Source organism: Scyliorhinus torazame, chromosome X (assembly GCF_047496885.1).
Source record: "Scyliorhinus torazame isolate Kashiwa2021f chromosome X, sScyTor2.1, whole genome shotgun sequence".
In the NCBI taxonomy this organism is placed as follows: Eukaryota; Metazoa; Chordata; class Chondrichthyes; order Carcharhiniformes; family Scyliorhinidae; genus Scyliorhinus; species Scyliorhinus torazame.
This window is the reverse complement of record NC_092738.1, coordinates 8,682,317-8,708,403: the sequence shown is the minus strand read 5'-3', so window position 1 is coordinate 8,708,403 and position 26,087 is coordinate 8,682,317. Positions and strand designations below refer to the sequence as shown.

Here is a 26,087-nt window from a genome sequence, read left to right as displayed (position 1 = left end):
GGATGCTCCTGGCATTGAAGAAGACACACTTTAAACCACCTTCCTGCCTGCCGGTACACTCCTGCAACTTTGAAACCTTACTCATGACCTCACTAATCTCAACCTCCTGTATACTGGAGCTACAATTCAGGTTCCCAAGCCCCTGCTGAACTAGTTTAAACCCTCCCGAAGAGCATTTGCAAATTTCTCCCCCCCCCCCCCCCTAGGATATTGGTACCCCTCTGGTCCAGGTGTAGACCATCCCATTTGTAGAGGTCCCACCGACCCCAGAATGAGCCCCAATTATCCAGAAATCTGAAACCCTTCCTCCTGCACCATCCCTGTAGCCACGTGTTCAACTCCTCTCTCTCCCTATTCCTCGTCTCGCTATCACATGGCACGGGTAACAACCCAGAGATAATAACTCTGTTTGTCCTAGATCTAAGTTTCCACCCTAGCTCCCTGAATTCCTGCCTTACATAGAACATAGAACATAGAACAATACAGCGCAGTACAGGCCCTTCGGCCCACGATGTTGCACCGAAACAAAAAGCCATCTAACCTACACTATACCATTATCATCCATATGTTTATCCAATAAACTTTTAAATGCCCTCAATGTTGGCGAGTTCACTACTGTAGCAGGTAGGGCATTCCACGGCCTCACTACTCTTTGCGTAAAGAACCTACCTCTGACCTCTGTCCTATATCTATTACCCCTCAGTTTAAAGTTATGTCCCCTCGTGCCAGCCATTTCCATCCGCGGGAGAAGGCTCTCACTGTCCACCCTATCCAACCCCCTGATCATTTTGTATGCCTCTATTAAGTCTCCTCTTAACCTTCTTCTCTCCAACGAAAACAACCTCAAGTCCATCAGCCTTTCCTCATAAGATTTTCCCTCCATACCAGGCAACATCCTGGTAAATCTCCTCTGCACCCGCTCCAAAGCCTCCACATCCTTCCTATAATGCGGTGACCAGAACTGTACGCAATACTCCAAATGCGGCCGTACCAGAGTTCTGTACAGCTGCAACATGACCTCCTGACTCCGGAACTCAATCCCTCTACCAATAAAGGCCAACACTCCATCGGCCTTCTTCACCACCCTATCAACCTGGGTGGCAACTTTCAGGGATCTATGTACGTGGACACCTAGATCCCTCTGCTCATCCACACTTCCAAGAACTTTACCATTAGCCAAATATTCCGCATTCCTGTTATTCCTTCCAAAGTGAATCACCTCACACTTCTCTACATTAAACTCCATTTGCCACCTCTCAGCCCAGCTCTGCAGCTTATCTATATCCCTCTGTAACCTGCTACTTCCTTCCACACTATCGACAACACCACCGACTTTAGTATCGTCTGCAAATTTACTCACCCACCCTTCTGCGCCTTCCTCTAGGTCATTGATAAAAATGACAAACAGCAACGGCCCCAGAACAGATCTTTGTGGTACTCCACTTGTGACTGAACTCCATTCTGAACATTTCCCATCAACCACCACCCTCTGTCTTCTTTCAGCTAGCCAATTTCTGATCCACATCTCTAAATCACCCTCAATCCCCAGCCTCCGTATTTTCTGCAATAGCCTACCGTGGGGAACCTTATCAAACGCTTTGCTGAAATCCATATACACCACATCAACTGCTCTACCCTCGTCTACCTGTTCAGTCACCTTCTCAAAGAACTCAATAAGGTTTGTGAGGCATGACCTACCCTTCACAAAGCCATGCTGACTATCCCTGATCATATTATTCCTATCTAGATGATTATAAATCTTGTCTCTTATAATCCCCTCCAAGACTTTACCCACTACAGACGTGAGGCTCACCGGTCTATAGTTGCCGGGGTTGTCTCTGCTCCCCTTTTTGAACAAAGGGACCACATTTGCTGTCCTCCAGTCCTCTGGCACTATTCCTGTAGCCAATGATGACATAAAAATCAAAGCCAAAGGTCCAGCAATCTCTTCCCTGGCCTCCCAGAGAATCCTAGGATAAATCCCATCAGGTCCCGGGGACTTATCTATTTTCAGCCTGTCCAGAATTGCCAACACCTCTTCCCTACGTACCTCAATGCCATCTAATCTATTTACCTGGAGCTCAGCATTCTCCTCCACAACATTATCTTTTTCCTGAGTGAATACTGACGAAAAATATTCATTTAGTATCTCGCCTATCTCTTCAGACTCTACACACAACTTCCCATCCCTGTCCTTGACTGGTCCTACTCTTTCCCTAGTCATTCGCTTATTCCTGACATACCTATAGAAAGCTTTTGGGTTTTCCTTGATCCTTCCTGTCCCTATCCCTATCCCTTTTCCTACCTATGTCGTTGGTACCTATGTGGACCACGACTTGGGGCTGCTCCCCCTCAAGGATCCCGAAAACACGATCCGAGACATCACGCACCCTGGCACCTGGGAGACAACACACCAGTCACGGGTCTCTCTCGTTCCCACAGAATATCCTATCTATCCCCCTAACTATGGTCCAAGAAATGGCTGATGAAATTCAACGTGGGCAAGTGCGAGGTCTTGCACTTTGGAAAAAAGAATAGAGGCATGGACTATTTTCTAAACGGTGACAAAATTCATAATGCTGAAGTGCAAAGGGACTTGGGAGTCCTAGTCCAGGATTCTCTAAAGGTAAACTTGCAGGTTGAGTCCGTAATTAAGAAAGCAAATGCAATGTTGTCATTTATCTCAAGAGGCTTGGAATATAAAAGCAGGGATGTACTTCTGAAGCTTTATAAAGCATTAGTTAGGCCCCATTTGGAATATTGTGAGCAATTTTGGGCCCCACACCTCAGGAAGGACATACTGGAGCGGGTCCAGCGGAGATTCACACGGATGATCCCAGGAATGGTAGGCCTAACATACGATGAACGTCTGAGGATCCTGGGATTATATTCATTGGAGTTTAGGAGGTTGAGGGGAGATCTAATAGAAACTTACAAGATAATGAATGGCTTAGATTACGTGGACGTAGGGAAGTTGTTTCCATTAGCAGGGGAGACTAGGACCCGGGGGCACAGCCTTAGAATAAAAGGGAGTCACTTTAGAACAGAGATGAGGAGAAATTTCTTCAGCCAGAGAGTGGTGGGTCTGTGGAATCCATTGCCACAGAGGGCGGTGGAGGCCGGGACGTTGAGTGTCTTTAAGACAGAAGTTGATAAATTCTTGATTTCTCAAGGAATTAAGGGCTATGGAGAGAGAGCGGGTAAATGGAGTTGAAATCAGCCATGATTGAATGGTGGAGTGGACTCGATGGGCCGAATGGCCTTACTTCCGCTCCTATGTCTTATGGTCTTATGGAGTCTCCAATGACTAATGCTCTACTCCTCTCCCCCCTTCCCTTCTGAGCAACAGGGACAGACTCTGTGCCAGAGACCTGGACCCCATGGCTTACCTCTGGTAAGTCCCCCCCCCCCCCCCCACAGTATCCAAAACAGTATACTTGTTACTAACGGGAACAACCACAGGAGATCCCTGTACTGACTGCTTACTCCCAGCCCCTCTCACCGTCACCCATCTATCTTTATTCTCGGAGTAACTACATCCCTGAAGCTTCTATCTATGACCACCTCTGCCTCCCGAATGATCCAAAGTTCATCCAGCTCCAGCTCCAGTTCCCTAACGTGGTTTCTGAGGAGCTGGAGATGGGTGCACTTCCCACAGATGAAATCAGCAGGGACACTGACGGCGTCCCTCACCTCAAACATTCTGCAGGAGGAACATTGCACTACCTTCCCTGCCATCCGCTCTAGATAAAAAAGAAAAAGAAAGAAAGAGCTGACCAGTTATTCACTCCCCTTCTCAGCAAGCACTCACTCAGCAACCTCTGCGCCCCGCACGATAACACCTGATGTAAAAGAAAAGAAAATCTACTTACCAGTCACCAGCCATTCCGTTACCTTCAGGCTGTGACATCACGGTTCAACTTCTTTCGACTTCTACCTGCCCTCGAGCCTTCCTCTTGATCTTTACAGCGGTTGTTTTTTTTTGGTTAGAGGAGGGGGTAGGGAGGTAAACACTGAAGAAGTGTTTCGGGTTTAAGTGTCACTTGACAACAGCTCCTCCACAAACCACCTTCAATTTAAGGTGAGCACACGGATGTATGCAAATTTCCCCCGCAACAGCCAATCAGCATCTCCGCTCTACTGCCCTATGCTGGATGCTTGTCTTCACTTGAACTGCTAGGGTCTCTTGCTGAGGTACACCTTCAAGTTAGGGTGAGCACACGGATGTCTGCAAATTTCCCCCGCAACAGCCAATCAGCAGCTCCGCTCTACTACCCTCTGACAATACTCAACACTATCTGCCACTCCACCAACCTTGGTGCCATCCGCGAACTTACTAATCAAGGAGCTCAACACTATCCAGGACAAAGAAACCGGTTTGATGAGCGCCCATCCATTACTGAGGAGCAGTGGCAGCCATATGTACCATCCACAAGAGGGGGGTCCAGTTTAGTTCAGTTGGCTGCACAGCTGGTTGGTGATCCAGAGCGAGGCCTACAGCGTGGGTTCAATTCCCGTACTGGCTGAGGTTATTCACGAAGGCTCCGCCTTCTCAACCTTGCCCCTTGCCTGAGGTGTGGTGATCCTCAGGTTAAATCACCACCAGTCAGCTCTCCTCCTCAAAGGGGAAAGCAGCCAATGGAGATTATGGCAACTTTACCTTTTACTTTCACTGCAAGATGCACTGCAGCAACTCGCCAAAACTCCAGCGACAGCACCTTCCAAAACCACTACCATCTAGAAGGACAAGGGCAGCAGATACCCGGGAATCCCACCACCTGGAGGTTTCCCTCCAAGTCATCCTGACTTGTAAATATATCGGCCGTTCCTTCACTGTCACTGGGTCAACATCCTGGAATTTCCTCCTTAACAGCACTGGGGGTGTACCTACACCATGTGAGACTGCAGGAATTCAAGAAGGCAGCTCACTACCACTTTCTCGGGGGCAATTACGGGTGGGCAATAAATGCTGACCTAACCAGCGACATACACATTCTCCTAAAGAATAAAAAATTATCCTTTTGAAATCCACAATTGAATCTGCCTCAACACTGCATGGTGGCACAATGGTTAGCACTGCTGTTTCACAGCACCATGGACCCGGGTTCAGTTCCGGCCTTCGGTGGCTGTCTGTGCGGAGTCTGCACGTTCTCCCCGTGTCTGCTTGGGTTTCCTCCGGGTGCTCCAGTTTCCTCCCACAAGTCCTGAAAGATGTGCTGTTCGGTGGATTGGCCATGATAAATTCCCCCTAGCATCCAAAAGGTTAAGTGGGGTTACGGGGATAGGGCAGGGGAGTGGGCCTGGGTACGGTGCCATTTCAGAGGGTCGGTGCAGACTCAATAGGTTGAATTACCTCCTTCTGCACTGCAGAGATTCGATGATAACTTGGTTCTACCACACTTGGAGCACTGTGCAAAGTTCTGGTCTCCACATTCTAAAAAGATATAGAGACATTGAATAAGAACATAAGAACTGGGAGCAGGAGTAGGTCATCTGGCCCCTCGAGCTTGCTCTGCCATTCATTGAGATCATGGCTGATCTTTTGTGGACTCAGCTCCACTTTCCCGCCCGAACACCATAACCCTTAATCCCTTTATTCTTAAAAAAACTATCTATCTTTATCTTAAAAACATTTAATGAAGGAGCCTCTACTGCTTCACTGGGCAAGGAATTCCATAGATTCACAACCCTTTGGGTGAAGAAGTTCCTCCTAAGCTCAGTCCTAAATCTACTTCCCCTTATTTTGAGGCTATGCCCCCTAGTTCTGCTTTCACCCGCCAGTGGAAACAACCTTGATCATCCAACTCAATAACCTAATCCTGCTTTCTCCCCATAGCCTTTGATCCCATTCTCCCCAAGTGCTATATCCAGCCGCCTCTTGAATATATTAAAAGTTTTAGCATCAACTACTTCCTATGGTAATGAATTCCACAGGCTCACCACTCTCTGTATGAAGAAATGTCTCCTTATCTCTGTCCGAAATGGTTTACCCTGACTCCTCAGACTGTGACCCCTGGTTCTGGACACACCCATCATTGGTAACATCTTCCCTGCATCTATTCCCTTCATAATTTTATATATTTCTATAAGATCCCCCCCACATCCTTCTAAATTCCAACGAGTACAGTCCCAGTCTACTCAACCTCTCCTCGTAATCCAACCCCTTCAACTCTGGGATTAACCTAGTGAATCTCCTCTGCACACCCTCCAGTGCCAGTACGTCCTTTCTCAGGTAAGGAGACCAAAACTGAACACAATACTCCAGGTGTGGCCTCACTAACACCTTATACAATTGCAGCAGAACCTCCCTAGTCTTAAACTCCATCCCTCTAGCAATGAAGGACAAAAATCCATTTGCGTTAGAAAGAAGATTTAGGAAATGTCATGATGTGAGAAGCTAGACATGTTTTCCGCCCCACACCCCTCTCTGCACTTAGAGGAGCCCAGCTGCTCTCACTAGGGGACAGTCTCACAATCCATCCCCAGGTTGGGGTCATAGAGACATAGAAGATAGGAGCAGGAGGAGGCCTTTTGGCCCTTCGAGCCTGATCCGCCATTCATCACGATCATGGCTGAACATCCAACTCAATAGCCTAATCCTGCTTTCTCCCCATTGCCTTTGATCCCATTCTCCCCAAGTGCTAGATCCAGCCGCCTCTTGAATATATTCAAAGTTTTAGCATCAACTACTTCCTGTGGTAATGAATTCCACAGGCTCACCACTCTTTGTGTGAAGAAATGTCTCCTTATCTCTGTCCAAAATGGTTTACCCTGAATCCTCAGACTGTGACCCCTGGTTCTGGACACACCCATCATTAATAACATCTTCCCTGCATCTACCCTGTCCAGTCCTGTTAGAATTTTATAAGTCTATGAGATACCCCCTCATTCTTCTGAACTCCAGTGAGAACAATCCCAACCCAGTCAATCTCTCCTCATATGACAGTCCCGCCATCCTGGAATCAGTCTGGTGAACCTTCGCTGCTCTCCCTCGAGAGCAAGAACATCCTTCCTCAGAGAAGGAGACCAAAACTGCGCACAATACTCCAGGTGTGGCCTCACCAAGGCCCTGTACAATTGCAGCAACACATCCCTGCTTCTATACTCGAAACCTCTCACAATGAAGGCCAACATACCATTAGTCTTCTTTACCGCCTGCTGCACCTGCATGCTTACCTTCAGCGAATGGTGCACAAGGACACCCAGGTTCCGCTGCACACTCCCCTCTCCCAATTTACAACCATCCAGGTAGTAATCTGCCTTCCTGCTTTTGCTTCCAAAGTGAATAACCTCACACTTATCCAAATTATACTGCATCTGCCATTGGTTTGCCCACTCGCCCAACCTGTCCAGATCTTGCTGTAGGATCCCTGCATCCTCGTCACAATTCACCATCCCACCTAACTTGGTATCATCTGAAAACTTTGAGATGTTACATTTTGTTCCCTCATCCAAATCCTTTTTTTTTTTTTAGAAAATATTTTATTGAAGCATTTGTAATTTTCACAATGTAACACATTAACATCTCTTAAACAACTGCGCGGGCCGACACACGTAAAGAAATAAAAAATAACCTACAGAACAACCCCCTACTCCACCCACTCTATTCCCTAGCTACCCATAAACGATATTCTCTGTCCCGTTGTAACACAGAACATAGAACTGTACAGCACAGTACAGGCCCTTTGGTCCACGATGTTGTGCCGAACTAGTCTGAAACTAATATCAAATCAACCTACTCCCAATCATTCTAGTGCACTCCATATGCCTATCCAATAACCGCTTGAAAGTTCCTAAAGTGTCCGACTCCACTACCATAGCTGGGAGTGCGTTCCACACCCCAACCACTCTCTGAGTAAAGAACCTACCTCTGACATCCCTCCTATATCTTCCACCATGAACCTTATAGTTATGCCCCCTTGTAACAGCTACATCCACCCGAGGAAATAGTCTCTGAACGTCCACTCTCTCTATCCCTCTCATCATCTTATACACCTCAATTAAGTCACCTCTCATCCTCCTTCGCTCCAATGAGAAGAGCCTTCACTCCCTCAACCTTTCCTCATAAGACCCACCCTCCAATCCAGGCAGCATCCTGGTAAATCTCCTTTGCACCCTGTCCAATGCTTCCACATCCTTCCTATAATGAGGTGACCAGAACTGCACACAATACTCCAAATGTGGTCTAACCAAGGTCTTGTACAGTTGCAGCATAACCTCACTGCTCTTAAACTCAATCCCCCTGTTAATAAATGCTAACACACTATAGGCTTTCTTCACGGCTCCATCCACTTGGGTGGCAACTTTCAGAGATCTATGGACATGAACTCCGAGATCTCCCTGCTCCTCCACATTCTTCAGAACCCTGCCGTTAACCCTGTAATCCGCATTCAAATTTGTCCGACCAAAATGAATCACCTCACACTTATCAGGGTTAAACTCCATCTGCCACTTTTCAGCCCAGTTCTGCATCCTATCAATGTCTCTTTGCCGCCTACAACAGCCCTCCACCTCATCCACTACTCCACCAATCTTGGTGTCATCAGCAGATTTGCTAACCCAACCTTCAACTCCATCATCCAAGTCATTGATAAAAAGCAGAGGACCCAGCACTGATCCCTGTGGAACACCGCTGGTGACTGGGGTCCAGGATGAAAATTTACCATCTACCACCACCCTCTGTCTTCTATGTGATAGCCAGTTACTGATCCAATCGGCCAAATTTCCCTCTATGCCATGCGTCCTTACTTTCTGCATGAGCCGACCATGGGGCATCTTATCAAATGCCTTACTAAAATCCATGTATACGACATCAACTGCTCTACCTTCATCTATGTACTTAGTTACCTCCTCAAGGAATACAATCAAACTTGTGAGGCAAGACTTACCCCTCACAAATCCATGCCTCCTATTTTCCTCTCTCCCCCCCCCCCCCCCCCCCCCCCCCCACCCCCCACACACATCCAATTCCTGCTGATGTTCAATTTTCCGTGAAGTAGTCGATGAACGGCTGCCACCTCCGGGCGAACCCCTGAATTGATCCTCGCAAAGCAAATTCGATGTTCTCCAGACTGAGAAACCCTGCCACGTTCCTGACCCAGACTCCTGACTTCGGGGGCTCCGAGTCCCTTCATCTTAGCAAAATCCGTCTCCGGGCCCCCAGGGAAGAGAAGGCCAGAACATCGGCCTCCCTCCCTTGGCCCCCGGATCCTCCAATACCCCAAATATTGCCAATTCTGGATTCGGAGTTACCCTCCCTTCCAGGACCTCTGACATAACGTCCGCAAATCCCTGCCAGAATCCCCTCAACTTCGGACACGCCCAAAACATATGCACATGGTTTGCCGGGCTACCCCACACCGCCTACACCTGTCCTCTACCTCTTCAAAGAACCTGCTCATCCAGGCTACTGTCATGTGGGCCCTGTGGACCACCTTGAACTGGATCAAACTATGTCTGGCACACAACGAGGATGAATTGGCTCTCTTAAGGGCTTTTTCCCACAGTTTGAATTTTATCTCCCTCCAAATCATTAATATATATTGTGAATAGCTGGGGTCCCAGCACCGATCCCTGTGGTACCCCACTAGTTACTGCCTGCCAATTTGAAAAGGACCCATTAATCCCTACTCTTTGTTTCCTCTCTGCCAACCAGTTTTCTATCCACCTCAATACATTTCCCCCAATCCCATGAGCTTTAATATTGCACAATAATCTCTTATGCGGGACTTTGTCAAACGCCTTCTGAAAGCCCAAATATACCACATCGACTGGCTCCCCCTTGTCAACTGTACTGGTTACATCTTCAAAGAATTCTAACAGATTTGATGAGCATGATTTTCCCTTCATAAATCTATGTTGACTCTGACTGATCCTGCCACTGCTTTCCAAATGTTTTGCTATAAAGTCCTTGATAAAAGCAAATTACTGCGGATGCTGGAATCTGATACCAAAAAGAAAATGCTGGAAAATCTCAGCAGGTCTTGCTGCATCTGGAGGGAGAGAAAATAGCTAACTTTTCAAGTCCAGATGACCCTTTGTCACAGCTTTGACAAAGGGTCACCTGGACTCGAAACATTAGCACTTTTCTCTCCCTCCAGATGCTGCCAGACCTGCTGTGATTTTCCAGCATTTTCTTCTTCTCTATAAAGTCCTTGACAATGGATCAAGCATTTTCCCCACTACCGATGTTAGGCTTACTGGTCTATAATTCCCTGCTTTCTCTCTACCTCCCTTTTTGAATATCGGAGTGACGTGAGCTACCCTCCCATCTGCAGGGACAGTTCCAGAGTCTATAGAATCCCGGAAGATGACCACCAATGCATCCACTATTTCCAGAGCCACCTCCTTAAGCACTCTGGGATGCAGATTCTCAGGCCCTGAGGATTTATCCGCCTTCAATCCCATCAGTTTTCCCAGCACCATTTCTCTACTAATGTTAAATCTCCCTCAGTTCTTCCGTCCCACTAAACCTTTCATTCTCCAACTTTTCTGGTATCTGGGGCGAAATTCTCCCCCAACGGCGCGATGTCCGCAGACTGGCACCAAAAACGGCGCTAATCAGACGGGCATCGCGCCGGCCCAAAGGTGCGGAATGCTCCGCATCTTTGGGGGCCGAGCCCCAACATTGAGGGGCTAGCTAGGCTGGCGCCGGAGGGATTTCCGCCCCGCCAGCTGGCGGAAATGGCGTTTGTTGCCCCGCCAGCTGGCGCAGAAATGCGGCGCATGCGCAGGAGCGTCAGCGGCCGCCGACAGTTTGCCGCGCATGCGCAGTGGGGAGAGTCACTTCCGCCTCCGCCATGGTGGAGGCCGTGGCGGAGGCGGAAGGGAAAGAGTGCCCCCACGGCACAAGCCCGCCCGCGGATCGGTGGGTCCCGGTCGCGGGCCAGGCCACCGTGGGGGAACCCCCCGGGGTCATATCGCCCCGCGGCCCCCCGCCAGGACCCCGGAGCCCGCCCACGCCGCCTGGTCCCGCCGGTAAATACCAGCTTTGATTTACGCTGGCGGGACAGGCAATTTCTGGGTGGGACTTCGGCCCATTCGGGCCGGAGAATTGAGCGGGGGGTCCCGCCAACCGGCGCGGCCCGATTCCCGCCCCCGCCCAATCTCCGGTACCGGAGACTTCGGCGGGGGCGGGATTCACGGCGGCCAACGGCCATTCTCCGACCCGGCGGGGGGTCGGAGAATGACGCCCCTGATTTGTGTCCTCATTTGTGAAGACAGAACCCAAGTATGTATTCAATTGCTCAGCCATTTCTTTGTCCTTTATTTCTGTTTCTGTCTGGAGGGGGCCTACATTTCTCTTTACCAATCCCTTTTTCTTCACATATCTATAATGTTGGTCTTTATGTTACCTGCAAGCTTACTTTCGTACTGTATTTCGTACTTCTCAATCAATCCCTTTGTCCTTCTTCGCTGAATTCTAAACTCTTCCCAATCCTCAGACCTATTATTTTTCTTGGCCAATCTGTCTGCTTCTTCCTTGGATCGGATACTATTTCTAATTTCCTTTGAAAGCCATGGATTGGCCCTCTTACCCCCTTTGCCTTTCTGCCAGACAGGAATGAACAGTTGCTGTAGTTTCCCCATGCGTTCCTTGAATGTTTGTCATTGTCTATCCACTGTCATCCCTTTAAGTAACTCTCCCCAATCTATCAAGGCCAACTCACGCCTCATATCTTCATGGTTCCCGTTATTAAGATTCAGCACCCTAGTCTCCGAATCAACTACTTCACTCTCCATCTTGATAAAAAATTCTATCAGGTTATGGTCGCTCATCCCCAAGGGGTCTCGTACAGCCAGATTGGCAATGATCCCTTCTCATTACACAGTATCCAGCCTAAGATGGCCTGCTCTCTAGTTGGTTCCTCCACATATTGGTCAAGAAAACCATCCCATATACACTCCAGGAATTCCTCCTCTCCGGCATTGTGGCTAAATTGATTTGCCCAATCTATGTGCAGATTAAAATCACCCATGATCACCGATATTCCCTTATTACATGCATCTTTAATTTCGTCTTTAATGCCATTCTCAACCTCACCACTGCCGTTTGGGGGTCTATATATGACACCCGCTAATGTTTTTTGTCCCTTGGTATTTCTCAACTCTCCCCATACAGATTCCACATTGTGAGAGCTAATATCCTTTCTCACTGTTGTGTTAATTTCCTCTTTAACCAGCAGTGCCACGCCACCACCTTTTCTTTATACCTGTCCTTCCTAAATACTGAGAACCCTGGGACATTCAGTTCCCATCCCTGTTCACCCTGCAGCCATGTCTCCGAAATCCCAATTATATCAGACCCATTTATATCTATCTGTGCGATTAGTTCATCCACGTTATTGCCAACGCTCCGTGCATTCAGGCACAGAGCCTTTACGTTTGTCTTTTTCACAATGTTTGTCTTGCTCCCAATATTTTTCTCTCCTGCCCTGTTTGAATTTTGCCCTTGGTTTCTCCACCGATCACTTTGCTTGGTCACTTTTCTACCTTTTGCTTTTGTCCTTGCTCCCTCTTTCTCTGACTCCTTGCGTAGGTTCCCATCATTCTTTATTTTTAACTTTGCTGAGCTGTTCAGAGGGCACTTCCGTCTTGAGACACCCTCCCGCTCCCCTACCTCCATCAGCACCTCTCCCAGTGGGACAGAACCTGGCCTGTGCTCCAGGCCTCCAGCCTCGAGAACCCACCTACACAGGTAGCCTCGCAGAAAGTTGGACCAGCGGGTGTCCTGATAGCGAACGCGGGTGTGGGACCCCCATATCACCTCAGAAAATTCAGCCCGGACAGGGAGAGAGTAGAGGGAAATGGAAAGAGCAGAAGAAAAAGACTTCTGTCCATGTGAAGTTGTGCCGAGAAAACCAGAACACAATTCTATCAATTGTTTGTCTTGCAAATTACAGTAAAGCTGGAATCTTTGAGATGTTTGAAGGTCATCAAGGTCCAGTGACAGGGGTCCATTGTCACACAGCAGCAGGGCCAGTGGACTTCTCTCATCTTTTTATCACCTCATCATTCGACTGGACTGTAAAACTCTGGTCAACTAAGGTGAGTCTAAATGGATATATATAACCTTTTCCAGAATCACTTTCCTCGAACACCAATATGATTTAAGCAACATACAGGAAAACAGCAGAAGCAAATTGATTTTATCCACTTAATTGTTTATTGTTACCTCTTGATTCCTCAACTGGTATTTGTGACTGAAGTCATTTATTGTGTGAATTCATCCCTCACGATTCTGTTTCAATCTCCAGCTGTACTGAACTAGATGAACACAATCCCTGCGTTAGAGTAAGAAAATGCAGCCAAGTTTCTTGCTCCTTCTACAGCAATCCTGATTGAAAAGCCATATGCTTGCTATGGGGCGGGGATGGCGGAGTGGTATTGTCACAGGACTAGTAACCCAGGTTCAAATCCCACCACAGATGGTGAAATTTGAATTCAATAAATTTGAATTTGATAAATATCTGGAATTAAAAATCAAATTGACCATGAAATGATTATTGTAAAAACACATCTGGTTCACTAGTGGTAATAATCTTTATTGTCACAAGTTGGCTTACATTAACACTGCAAACAAGGAACTGTAAAAATCCCCTCATCGCCACGTTCCGGCGCCTGTTCGGGTACGGAGAGGGAGAATTCAGAATGTCCAATTCACCTAACAGCACGTCTTCCTTGTGAGAGGAAACCGGAGCACCCGGAGGAAACCCACACAGACACGGGGAGAATGTGCAGACTCTGCACAGATAGTGACCCAAGCCGGGAATCGAACCTGGGACCCTGGCGCTGTGAAGCAACAGTGCTAACCACTGTGCTACTGTGCCGCCCACTAATGTTATTTTGGGAAGGAAATCTGCCATCCTTATCTGGTCTGACTTACTGTGACTCCAGATCAACAACAATGTGGTTGACTCTTAAATGCCCTCCGAGATGGTGGAGCAATCCATTGATGAGATGGGCCCAGCCCAAGTCCACAGCTCATGAACGAATGAAAACATGTGTTCTGGGTGGCAACAGTATCTGGCTCCGCCGTGATGAGGGTTCCTTGTAGCCTGATGATACCCACTGCTGAGGGCCACTAAAAAGAGGTAGCAGAGGACAACTGGAGCTGGATCCCAGTGAAGAACTTTGTGCTTTCAGGAGGGGAGAATTTGGGAAAGAGAAAATTAATTCTATTGATCTTTTTATGTGGCTAAGTCTTGTATTTGTTTTCTCTCTTATAGAGTAACAAGTCCTTGTATTCCTTTGAGGACAGTTCAGACTATGTATTTGATGTCATGTGGTCTCCAATACACCCTGCACTCTTTGCATGTGTTGATGGGATGGGCCGGCTTGATCTCTGGAATGTGAATGAAGACTCTGAGGTAAGTCAATAAAGACAAGGGGTGTCAACTGGATTTTCTCAATCTGTCAATATGATTTATTATTTAACGAGTATAGTTTTCGGTGACAAAGCATGTTGAAGCACCACGTAGCAGCACAGCGGTGGATGCAGATTGGAAGTCCCAGCTTGCTGAACCAATCGTCAGGTCAAAGGTCTCTACGTATGGGAAATTGGGGTGGCGGAGTCCAGGCTGCACTCTCACACTCAATGTTGGACAACTAGCCACAGCATTAATTGTAACCTTCTATATCCTCATAAGGAGGCTGTGGTCTTTCAGTTGGAGAAGATGTGTGCCCTGGTAAAGTAATATAGCTTGCAAAAAATATGTGTCCTATTATTCCTGACCTGTCAAGGCTTTTGTTGCAGTGAAGCCAGTCCCGTGGAGGAATAGATCTCTAGCCTGGTATTCCCTTCCAGCTAATCATAGATGTTAAGACAGTTATGGGCGAGACGTTTTCAGAACTCCAAAATGTATCATGGAGTTCAACCAACCTCCCCCTTTAACGTATCTGTTGCTTTTCCTAGCACACGGCTTGTTCCCTCGGTGTGCGATTACAATTATGGACACGTGGGTTTTTAAACACAAAACACTATTTATGCCATGAACTAACTTAACATCTTAAATAAACATTGGATCTCTTAACAATGTGAAAACAAAACACCCCTTACTTCAAAGATAACTCCGAAAATATTGCAACAGTAAATAATTGCTCAAAATGTTCCTTCAAACTTCCAAGAGACTTACACCTTTAAACAAAATCACATCAGGTTAAAGGCTTTACTATTATGAGTTTAAATCACCCAAATGATCCAGAGATAGTCTTTCATGGCAGACATCACAGCAAATCCAGCTCACTGCAAAACACAGACTTCCCAAACTCTTTTCCTCCAAACTGCAGCTCTCTGGAAACACACAGACACACACAAGCTGCTTTTTTTCAAACTGAAACTTCAAAATGGCTGATCTGAGCTCAGCCCCACCCACTCTCTGACATCACTGTTTTCTTAAAGGTACATTGCTTAAACATCCATGTCTTAAAGGTACTCTCACATGACAAGACATTATGTAGATGGCTGAAATGAAGAGCCGGAGCCATTTTATTGTTGATGAAAATAATAAAGGATAGTTGTTGAAGTTTGACCAACTAAGAAGCACAGATTAAATACAAAGTGATGGGAACAGACACTCTGCTAGGATTAACCTCATCTGGTTGCTTCCTGCACAAAAGCCTTGTCTATGTTTAGGTCAGGTTGTATTGCGACACCATCTTTTCTTTTAACATCTTCATATCGTGCATTTTGGCTTCTTAGAGGAATCTAAAACAACTTTTCACCTCTTTGTTTGGAGACCAAACATTAAACGAGTTACTTAACACTTCTTATATGCAGGTTCCCACTGCAAGTGTCACCATGGAGGGGAACCCTGCGTTACATCGTGTACGCTGGGCACAGTCAGGACGAGAGATTGCTGTGGGTGATTCTGAGGGCCAAGTATTGATCTACGATGTGGGAGAGGTACGAAACTTGCATTGAAGGCTTCACTTCTTTCTTGTTATATTTGAATTTTTATTCTCGCTATCTCTCCTGAAGAAATTTGCTTTCTCAGCATGGCAGCACAAGTGGCTAGAGCACAAGAGGGTAGCACAAGTGGCTTCACAGCGCCAGGGTCCCAGGTTCGATTCCCCGCTGGGTCACTGTCTGTGCGGAGTCTACACGTTCTCCCCGTGTGTGCGTGGGTTTCCTCCGGGTGCTCCGGTTTCCTCCCACAGTCCAAAGACGTGCAGGTTAGGTGGATTGGCCATGATAAATTGCCCTTAGTGACCAAAAAGGTTAGGAGGGGTTATTGGGTTACGGGGATAGGGTGGAAGTGAGGCCTATAGTGGGTCGGTGCAGATTTGGTGGGCCGAATGGCCTCCTTCTGCACTATATGTTCTATGTTCTACTCTTCGACGAGCATTGGTTAACTATGCAGTGCCTCGTGCAAGTAGCTGTCATAATATACACCAGTATGTCATGGTGCAGACACACACTGATGGACACACAGTGGGACCAATCAACATACCCAACACCGCAGCCAATCACCAGTGAGCACACACACTATAAAGACAGGGGGCATCAGAGTTCCCGCTCATTCGAGTAGCAGCTAGCTAGGAGGACAGAGCTCATAGCCTGCAACACAGACATTCACCATGTGCTGAGTGCATCGACTGGTTAGGACAAGGCAAAGGTCTTTAGTTAAAGCTGGTGTTGTATTAACCCACAGTCTAAATATGTTTAAACAGTTAATGGTTCAATAAAATAGTGTTGCACTATTTCAAGTGTTGGTGACCTGAATGTGATCCAGAACACCCAACACATCATGATACCAGGGGTGGTGGGATACTAACACTTCTTAAACCTACCTACAAGTGATCTGCCTTCCGCCAGCATTCCGTCATCCTGCAACATGGACAACATCAGCCCGCCGCTCCGCATCGGCGGCAACCTCGGGGCCAACTGGAAGATTTCCAAACAACGCTTCCAGCTCTTCCTCGAAGCCACGGACAGGGACACCAGAAAGATTGCTCTTCTCCTCTCCATGGCCGGGGACCATGCCATCCACATTTTCAACTCTCTCACCTTTGCAGATGACGAAGATAAAACGAAGTTCAAGACGGTCCTCCTCAAGTTTGACACTCACTGCAGCGTAGAGATGAATGAAAGTTTTGAACGCTACGTGTTCCAGCAGCGTTTGCAGGGGAAGGATGAACCTTTCCAATCCTTTCTTTTTTTAATAAACAATAGTCAGCAAGATATGTCAATCCCCATAATAACAACGATCCCATCCGCCCACCAACCCCCAAACCTCAGCCCACATGTTTACATAAACAAATGACAAAAAGGAATCAGGGATTACCCATAGTCACCCTTAATCTACACATGTTCGATGTTATCCAGTTCTTGAAAGTGCATAATAAATAGTGCCCATGACTTGTAGAACCCCTCCGAGCTTCCCCTCAGTTCAAACTTAACCTTCTCAAGGGTCAAGTATTCCAGCAGGTCCCCCCGCCACGCCAGGGCACTGGGTGGAGAGGCTGCTCTCCATCCCAACAGGATCCGCCTTCGGGCGATCAATGAGGCGAAGGCTACAACATCTGCCTACGCTCCCGTTTCCGACCCTGGCTGGTCCGACACCCCGAATATGGCCTCCTGGGGACCCGGGTCCAGTTTCACACGCACCACCTTGGAAATTACCCTAAACACCTCCTTCCAGTACTCCCCTAGCTTTGGACAGGACCAAAACATATGAACGTGATTCGCGGCCCCCCCCCCCCCCCCCCCCGCAACGCTCACACACATCCTCTACTCCTTCAAAAAATCGGCTCATCCTCGCCCTCGCTCTATATACCACCTTCAGCTGTATCAGCCCCAACCTCGCACATGAGGTGGAGGCATTCACTCTCCGGAGTTTCTCACACCAGACCCCCTCCTCTATAACCTCTCCCAGCTCTTCCTCCCACTTTGCTTTGATCCCTTCCAGTGGTGCCTTATCCTCTTCCAGAATAGCTCCGTACACCGCTGACACTGCCCCCTTCTCCAGTCCCCTTGTCGTCAACACCTCCTCCAGCAATGTGGAGGCCGGCTCCTCCGGGAAGCTCTGTATCTCCTTTCTGGCAAAATCCCGAACCTGCATGTATCTAAACATTTCCCCCTGCTCCAGCCCATACTTCGCTTCCAGCTCCTTCAATCCTGCAAACCGACCCCTCAGAAACAAATCTTTTAGCGTCTTAATCCTCTCTTCCCATTTCCGAAAACTTCCATCCCACCTCCCTGGCTCAAATCTGTGGTTCCCCCGAATCGGCATTTCCCTTGACCCTACCCCCAACCCGAAGTGTTGGCGAAACTGCCTCCAGATTTTCAATGAAGCTATTATTACCGGACTCCCTGAATATTTTCCCAGAGCTATCGGGAGCGGCGCTGTTGCAAGTGCCTTCAGCCCCTACCCCCTGCACAAACTCTCCTCCATTCTGACCCACTGAGAATCCACCCCTCTGACCCAGCTCCGCACTTTCTCCACGTTCGCCGCCCAGTAGTAGGACAACAAGTTCGGGAGACCCAAACCCCCTGCCTGCCTTCCCCTCTGTAGCAGCACCTTTCTCACTCTGGCCACCTTCCTTCCCCATATGAATGAGGTAATCCTTCCCTCAATCTCCCTGAAAAGAGACTTTCGCAGGAAAATCGGTAGGCATTGAAAAATAAACAGGAATCGCGGCAACACATTCATTTTAACCGCCTGTACCCGACCTGCCAGTGACAGATCGGCTTTCACTCTCCCCACCAAACTAGTGATGTTGTACCTGCAAAGCCTCCCCCACTCCCGGGCAACCTGCACCCCCAAGTATCTAAAGTGAGTCCCTGCTCTACGGAATGGCAGCCCTCCCACCCAAGCCCCCACCCCCGGCCGAGACAACACAAAGTACTCACTCTTGTCCAGGTTCAACTTGTACCCCGAGAAAGACCCAAGTAGCTCCAATATTCCTCCTATCGACGCACTCGGCTCCGACACATACAGCAGCAAGTCGCCGGCATATAAGGACACCCTATGCTCTATCCCCCCTCCGCACTATTCCTTTCCATGCTCCCGAACTTCTCAATGCGATGGCCAACGGCTCAATCACAAGTGCAAACAGCAGGGGGGACATAGGACATCCCTGTCTCGTCCCACGGTGGAGAGAGAAATATCTCGAACTGATATTATTTGTGCGGACACTCGCCTTCGGTTCCTTATATAATAGCTTTACCCAGTTCACAAACCTTGGTCCAATCCCAAACCGCTCCAGCACTGCCATCAGGTACCCCCATTCTACCCGATCAAACGCCTTCTCGGCGTCCAATGCCACAACTACCTCTGTTTCCTTTCTTTCCGCCGGTGCCATAACAACGTTCAAAACCCTCCTAATGTTTGAAAACAGCTGTCTCCCTTTCACGAACCCCGTCTGATCCTCCCCTATCACCTTCGGGAGGCACTCCTCCAGCCTACCCGCCAGTACCTTCGCCAACACTTTTACGTCCACATTCAGAAGTGATATGGGCCGATACGACCCACACTCCGTTGGATCCTTATCTTTTTTTAGCAACAGTGAAATCGATGCCTGCCCCAAGGTTTGTGACAACACCCCCTTCCCTATCGCCTCCTCAAACATCCCCACCATCAGGGGTGCCAACCTATCCTTAAATTTTTAATAATATTCCACCGGAAACCCATCCGGCCCTGCCACCTTCCCCGACTGCATCCTCCCAGTCGCATCCTTTATCTCCTGCTCCACTATCGCTCCTTCTAATGTAGCCCTGTCCCCCTCCCCTAGCCTCGGGTACTCCAACCCATCGAGAAATTCCTGCATCTCACGGTCTCCTCCGAGTGGCTCTGACTTGTACAACCTCTCATAAAACTCCTCAAAAACCTTGTTAATCAGCACTGGGGCCACCACCAACTTCCCTGCCCTATCCTTCACCTGAAGAATTTCCCTTGCCGCTGCCTCCCTCCGGAGCTGACCTGCTAACCTGCTGACCCCGCCTTATCTCCATGTTCATAAACTGCACCCCTTGCTCGTCTCAGTTGGCGCACCGCCTTCCTGGTAGACAGTCAGTCGAAGCTCACCTGTGGTTCCTTCCTCTTTTCCAGCTTCGCCGGGTCCCCATCCTCTGCATACCTCCTATCTACCTCCAACATCTCATCTATTACCCTCTGCCGCTCCAACTTCTCCTCTTTATCCACCCTGGCCTTAAACAAAATTACCTCACCACCGCCTTTAGAGCCTCCCAGACGACTGCCTTCGACACCTCACCCGTACAATTGAAACCTACATATTCCTTAATTACCTTTTCAATTTTCTCACAGAATACTTGGTTCCCCAAAAGTCCCACATCCAGTTTCCACCCCGGTCTCTGCGCTGCCCCCTTCTCCAGCACCATATCCACCCAATGTGGAGCGTGATCTGACACTGCAATTGCAGAGTATTCCGACCCCTTGACTCCAGCCAGCAAAGCCTTCCCCACCACAAAAAAGTCGATCCGCGAATATACCTTATGGACCGCTGAGAAAAACGAACACTCCCGTTCCCTTGGGTGCAGGAACCTCCAAGGGTCCACCCCTCCCATTTCCACCATTAGCCCAGCCAGCGCCTTCGCCTCCCCTGATGGGACCAGCGAGCGCGGCCGTGATCTCTCCAACCTTGGCTCCTGCACCAGGTTCCAGTCCCCCCCCCCCCCCCCCCACAATCAGCTTGTGCGTGTCTAAGTCGGGAATAGCCCCAAACACCTTCCTCGCGAATCCCACATCGTCCCAATTGGGACCGTATACACTTAACAGCGCCACTAATCTCCCCTCCAATGCCCCTGTCACAATCACATATCTACCCCCCTGATCTGCCACCACCTTCTCCATCTGGAAGCGTACCCTTTTGCTGACCAGCACCGCTACCCCTCGAGCCCTTCCATCAAATCCGGAGTGAAACACTTGGCTAGCCCAGCCCTTTTTAAGTCTCACCGGGTCCTTCACCCTCAAGTGAGTCTCCTGCAGGATTGCTACATCGGCTTTCAAACTTTTAAGATGTGCAAGCACCCTTGACCTCTTGACCGGACCTCCTAGCCCTCTCACGTTCCACGTGATTATCCTTACTGGGGGTCTCTCACCCCCCACCTTTCTTATCCACCATCACCATACCACCGGGCCCTGCCCCATAGGCCTGATCCGCCCCTGTCCATTGTTAACATCGAACCCCTTCCCCCCCTCCCAAGAACTCCCCCTACAAAAACATCCCCCAACATCGCTCCCTCCACCCCCTCTTGCTCGCCTTGTAGGCCCATTGAAGCCTGCTATCCAGGCTCCAACGTCCGCAGTCCTCCTCTCACCTCACCCCCGTTCACTAACTGACTTTAGTTAGCTAGCGCGGGTGGCTCCCCCAGCCAAGACCTCTCGCCCCCTTCCGCCCAGTCCCAGAGAAAGAAACACCAAAACAAACCCAACAATCCAACCCCTACAATTCACTAACATGACATTTAACCGTCGCAACACAGAACGCCATTAACTTGAACTCTATAACAATGCAAAGAGAGGTAAATTTCAATACAAATCAGTAAAAAGAAAGTTGTAACATTTGTACATTTTCCAGCTGCTCAAACACAGTCCACAGTCTCTCTTCCAGCTCCGCTCCTCATGTCTGTCCCAAGCCTTCTGCCCTCATGAACACCTCAGCCGCCTCCGCTGTCTCAAAATAAAAGTCTTTGGCGTTATATGTTACTCTCAACTTCGCCGGGTACACCACACCAAATCGCACCCCCTTGTACAAAGCCACCTTCACTCGCCCAAACGCCGCTCGTCTTTTTGCCAACTCCACCGTCCAGTCCTGATAATCCGAACTCCAGCACCATCCCACGGCACCTCACGCTCCTGCTTCGCCCCGCTTAATACTTTCTCCTTCAAGCAGTACTTATGGAAGCAGATAATTACTGCCCTTGGCGGCTTGTTCACTTTGGGCTTCGGCCTTAATGACCGATGAGCTCGGTCTAGCTCGTACAGGGTGGGGTTCTCACCGTCCCCCATCAGCTCCGCCAACTTCTTAGCGAAGTATTGCATTGGCCTTGGGCCCTCTGTCCCTTCAGGCAAGCCCACAATTCTCAAATTGTGCCGCCTTGAGCGGTTTTCCAAGTCTTCCAGCTTTGCTCGGAGCCCTCTGTTAACCTCCACCACCCTCCGCAGCTCGTCCCCATCGAGGTGACCTGGTCGCTGTGTCGTGACACGGCCTCCTCCACCTCCTTCATCTTCTCGCCCTGCTCTCTCACCTCGGCCGATGCCTTTGCCGCCTCCACCCTGATCGGGCCGATTGCCTCCTCCAACAATGACCTCACCACGACCGCCATCTCTTTCTTCAGGATCTCCATGTGCCTCACCGAACGTTTTTCCAGCTCCACCACCATCACCTCGGTCATCTTCTCCACCGTAAGTAGTGCGGCCCCGCCTTGCTGTTCGGCTTCCGCCATCCTGTCAACACTTTTGCTTTTGCTCGTCTTCTCCTTTCTTTGACGCTGCTTTTCGCATCTTTTAGCGGCTTATTGTTTTTTATCTTTCCTTTCTCCTCTCTCCCCCTTCACCCTCCTGCCTTTCATCAATCTGACATTCTTCTTTTTTGAAAAAAAACCTTTCACCAAACTTCCATGAATCTTCTTTCTTTCTCCTCCACATTCATCTGGGACCAGGCTTCAACCTCCTTCTTCCTAGGTGGGAGCCATCCGACGTGGAGCACCCTCCGTACATGGCGCTCGGGCCTGCCGCCACAGCCTCTCCGTAGCTCCGCCCCCGCTGCTCTGACCTGTCGAGCCCGGCGCTCAGCCCCCGACATCCGCGCGGAGTTCTTCGCCAGCTTTTAAACCGCTGGCTGGCTGGCTAAACAGCCCCGCTGGCTGCTCGTGGCGGCCCGAAAAGCCGACGAAAGTCGGGGGGGTGCGTGAAAACTCAGGGATTTCCCCAAAATCGCCGCGAATCGCGGCCACCGGCGGGAGCTCTTTTTTTTGCGGCCGGCCTGCTCGCCCACCCCACCGGAAGTCTTTCCAATCCTTTCTAACGCACCTCCACATCCTTGCGCAATCTTGCAGCTACGGGCCCACCTCCGACTCCATGATACGCGACCAGATCGTTTTCGGTGTTCAGTCGGACCCCCTACGACAGCAGCTCCTCAAAGTAAAGCAACTCACCCTAGCGACCGCCATCGAGACCTGTGTCTTACATGAAAACGCCACGAGTCGGTATTCCCATATACAAGTGGCTGAAACGGCGCGGCAAGGTCCCCACGAGGCGGAACGGGTCCAAGTGATTGAGCACCTCCAGGGCCTCAGCTTGGATGAGGGCGGGCATTTCGTGCACTTTTCGCGGACTCCCGCGCTTGTATGCACCAAACGAGGGGACGGCGACGTTGAGGAACGTAATGCGCAGGTGCGCACCATGCACGACCGCACCACGCATGCACGGTGGCGCAGCGAACGTGCTGACGTCACATCTTGCGGCAACTGTGGCTCCGCCCATTTAAAGCGGCAATGCCCCACAACATCTCGACAATGCCTACGCTGTGGCAGACTTGGCCACTATGCTGCCTGCTGTCGAGCAGCTCAGCCTTCCAATTCATATCGCTTCAGCCAGCCTCGCAGGAATGTTCGGGCAATTCAACCCACAGTCACCAAGTCCGATGCGGACCTCCCACACAGCAGTGACACCCAGGACCCGAAGGCGCCTTTTCGAGTCGGTGTCGTAACGAAAAACAGGCTGTCCCCGAAGCAAAGACACCAGCCGCTGTCGGTCTATAGCATCGATCCAGATGATGAGTGGTGTGCCACCCTGACGGTCAACCGGTCCCAAATACGATTCCACCTGGACACTGGTGCCTCCGCCAATCTCATGGCGTGGTCTGCTTTCCAAAGCCTTTGTGTCAAACCAGCCATCCTTCCATCGGCCTGCCAGCTATTGGACTACAATGGCAACATCATTCCTGCTACTGGCTCGTGCGAACTTGAAGTGACGCACAAGTCACGAAAAGCCATCCTTCCTTTCGAGATTGCGGGCTCCTCGAAGGACTCCCTACTTGGCGCACAGGCGTGCAAGCTGCTGAATCTCGTTCAAAGAGTCCACTCTCTCTCCTGATGACACGTCTGCCTTCCAGGACGCTGACTTCAGAGCGCAACTCGACTCCATCATCGACCAGCACCGCGACGTCTTCGAAGGCATGGGCACTTTTGTAAGGGCCACGAAGAATCCAGCACGAGTTTTAAGGATACAAAATAATAACGTTTATTTACTATAACAATATATACATAACAGTAGCAGTAACTTCCCTTGCTACCTTCTCCTTCCTGCTGGTTCCTGAACTGGCCAGCTTATTTATACTAGGAGTTTCTCCGCCCCCCTCATTGGGGAAGTTCATACTCCCATAGGATTGTGGGATAGTCATTAGTCCCCAGCCAATCGTAAGTAGGCAGGTTATAACATCCCTCCCCCCCAAAGTCCAAGGAATCCACCGAAGACCCTGGCGAAGGAAGGCGTCGAACTCGTTTGGCCGCAGGCCGGACACCATTTGCACGCGACGCTGGATCAGGCGGCGTGTAACGAGACAGAGACCGGCGCTTCCGTGATGAACGGCGCGGTTGTACATCCACGGCCTGTGGACCCGAGGATTCCCCCTCTGATGCATCCTGTGTCTCCATCTCGGAGTCAGAGTCTGCTGCCTCCGTCATGTCAGCGTCTCTATCTCCATTCGGTCCCGTCATGACCTGCGCAGGCTTTGAGTGAGGCACCAGTGGAAGATTGTGAGGACTACCTTCCCTTGTCTCTGCGGCTGTTGAAATGAGCTCCGGGGGCGGGGAATCTTTTGAGGGGATGATCTTCTGGACCGGACGTGGTCTACGTGTTTTCGCTGGAGACGACCCTGGGCTTGCACTTGGTAAGATATAGGGCCCGTTTGGCGAAAGATTACACCAGGAACCCACTGGGCACCACCAGCAAAATTCCGCACGAATACTGGGTCACCGGGCGCAAACTGCCGAATCGGACGATGCCGAGACAATCCCTGTCCCTGCCGCTCTTGTGTGCGGCGTACTTTTGCGCCATTGTCCGGGAAGACCATACTAAGGCGGGTGCAAAGTCTTCGGCCCATTAGGAGTTCTGCGGGAGCTACCCCAGTCACTGCATGGGGGGTGGTCCTGTACGTAAACAAAAAGCGAGCCAGTCTCGTGTCCATTGATCCGGAAGACTGCTTCTTTAGGCCTCTTTTGAATGTTTGCACTGCACGCTCTGCCAACCCATTTGAAGCTGGGTGGTAAGGGGCAGTGCGGATATGGCGGATGCCGTTCATCTTTGTAAACCTAGCAAACTCCTCACTCGTGAATGGAGTGCCATTATCCGTGACCAGCACCTCGGGGAGGCCATGCGTACTAAATGATAAACGCATCTTTTCAATTGTTGCGCAGGACGTTGTCCCCTGCATCTTATGCACCTCCAGCCACTTGGACTGGGCGTCAATTAGTAGAAGGAACATGGATCCCTAAAAAGGGCCTGCGAAATCTGCATGTAAGCGTGCCCAAGGCCGCCCTGGCCATTCCCTGTAGCTCCTGTACTCCTCGCTCTGTGCTCTCTCGGGACAAGACTATTTGTATTGCCTGTTGAAAAGTCAATGTTGGCTCCGCTAACAACTTTCTCTGGGTTGCTGCATTGTTAATACCGCAAACCAAACGGTCGCGTAACATTTCTGACAAGGTCTCACCATAGTCACAGTATTCCGCAATCCCGCGTAGCCTGGATAAAAAATCGGCAAGGGATTCTCCAGGGGTCCTCTCAACGGTATTAAACCGGTAACGCTGGACTATCGTGGACGGGGTTGGGTTAAAGTGTTGCCCCACTATATTCGCAAGTTCGTCAAACGTTTTGGTGTCCGGCGCAGCTGGGTACGTAAGGCTCCTAATCACCCCAAACGTATGCGGGCCGCAGGCGGTGAGCAATATGACCACCTGGCGCTCGTTTTCAGTGATATTGTTTGCCCGGAAATAGTAACGCATCCGTTGTGTGTACTGGTTCCAGCTTTCCAGCGCAGCATCAAAAACATCCAAACGTCCGTACAGAGGCATGGTATAATAGAAAACAACTTCCAACCTGTATCCAACAAAAATCCAGGGAGGT

The 26,087-nt window shown here is 49.6% G+C and overlaps 1 protein-coding gene across 2 annotated transcripts in view; it reads left to right on the top strand.

The window, feature by feature from the left end:
* Positions 1-26,087, top strand: part of LOC140405453 (cytoplasmic dynein 1 intermediate chain 2-like) — a 190,159-nt gene that overhangs the window by 146,975 nt on the left and 17,097 nt on the right. For both annotated transcript variants that reach the window (XM_072493884.1, XM_072493885.1), the window contains 3 exons: positions 12,903-13,047; positions 14,229-14,369; positions 15,779-15,904. In XM_072493884.1, the coding sequence (XP_072349985.1) occupies positions 12,903-13,047; positions 14,229-14,369; positions 15,779-15,904 (412 nt within the window). The remainder of the gene's footprint in view (positions 1-12,902; positions 13,048-14,228; positions 14,370-15,778; positions 15,905-26,087) is intronic.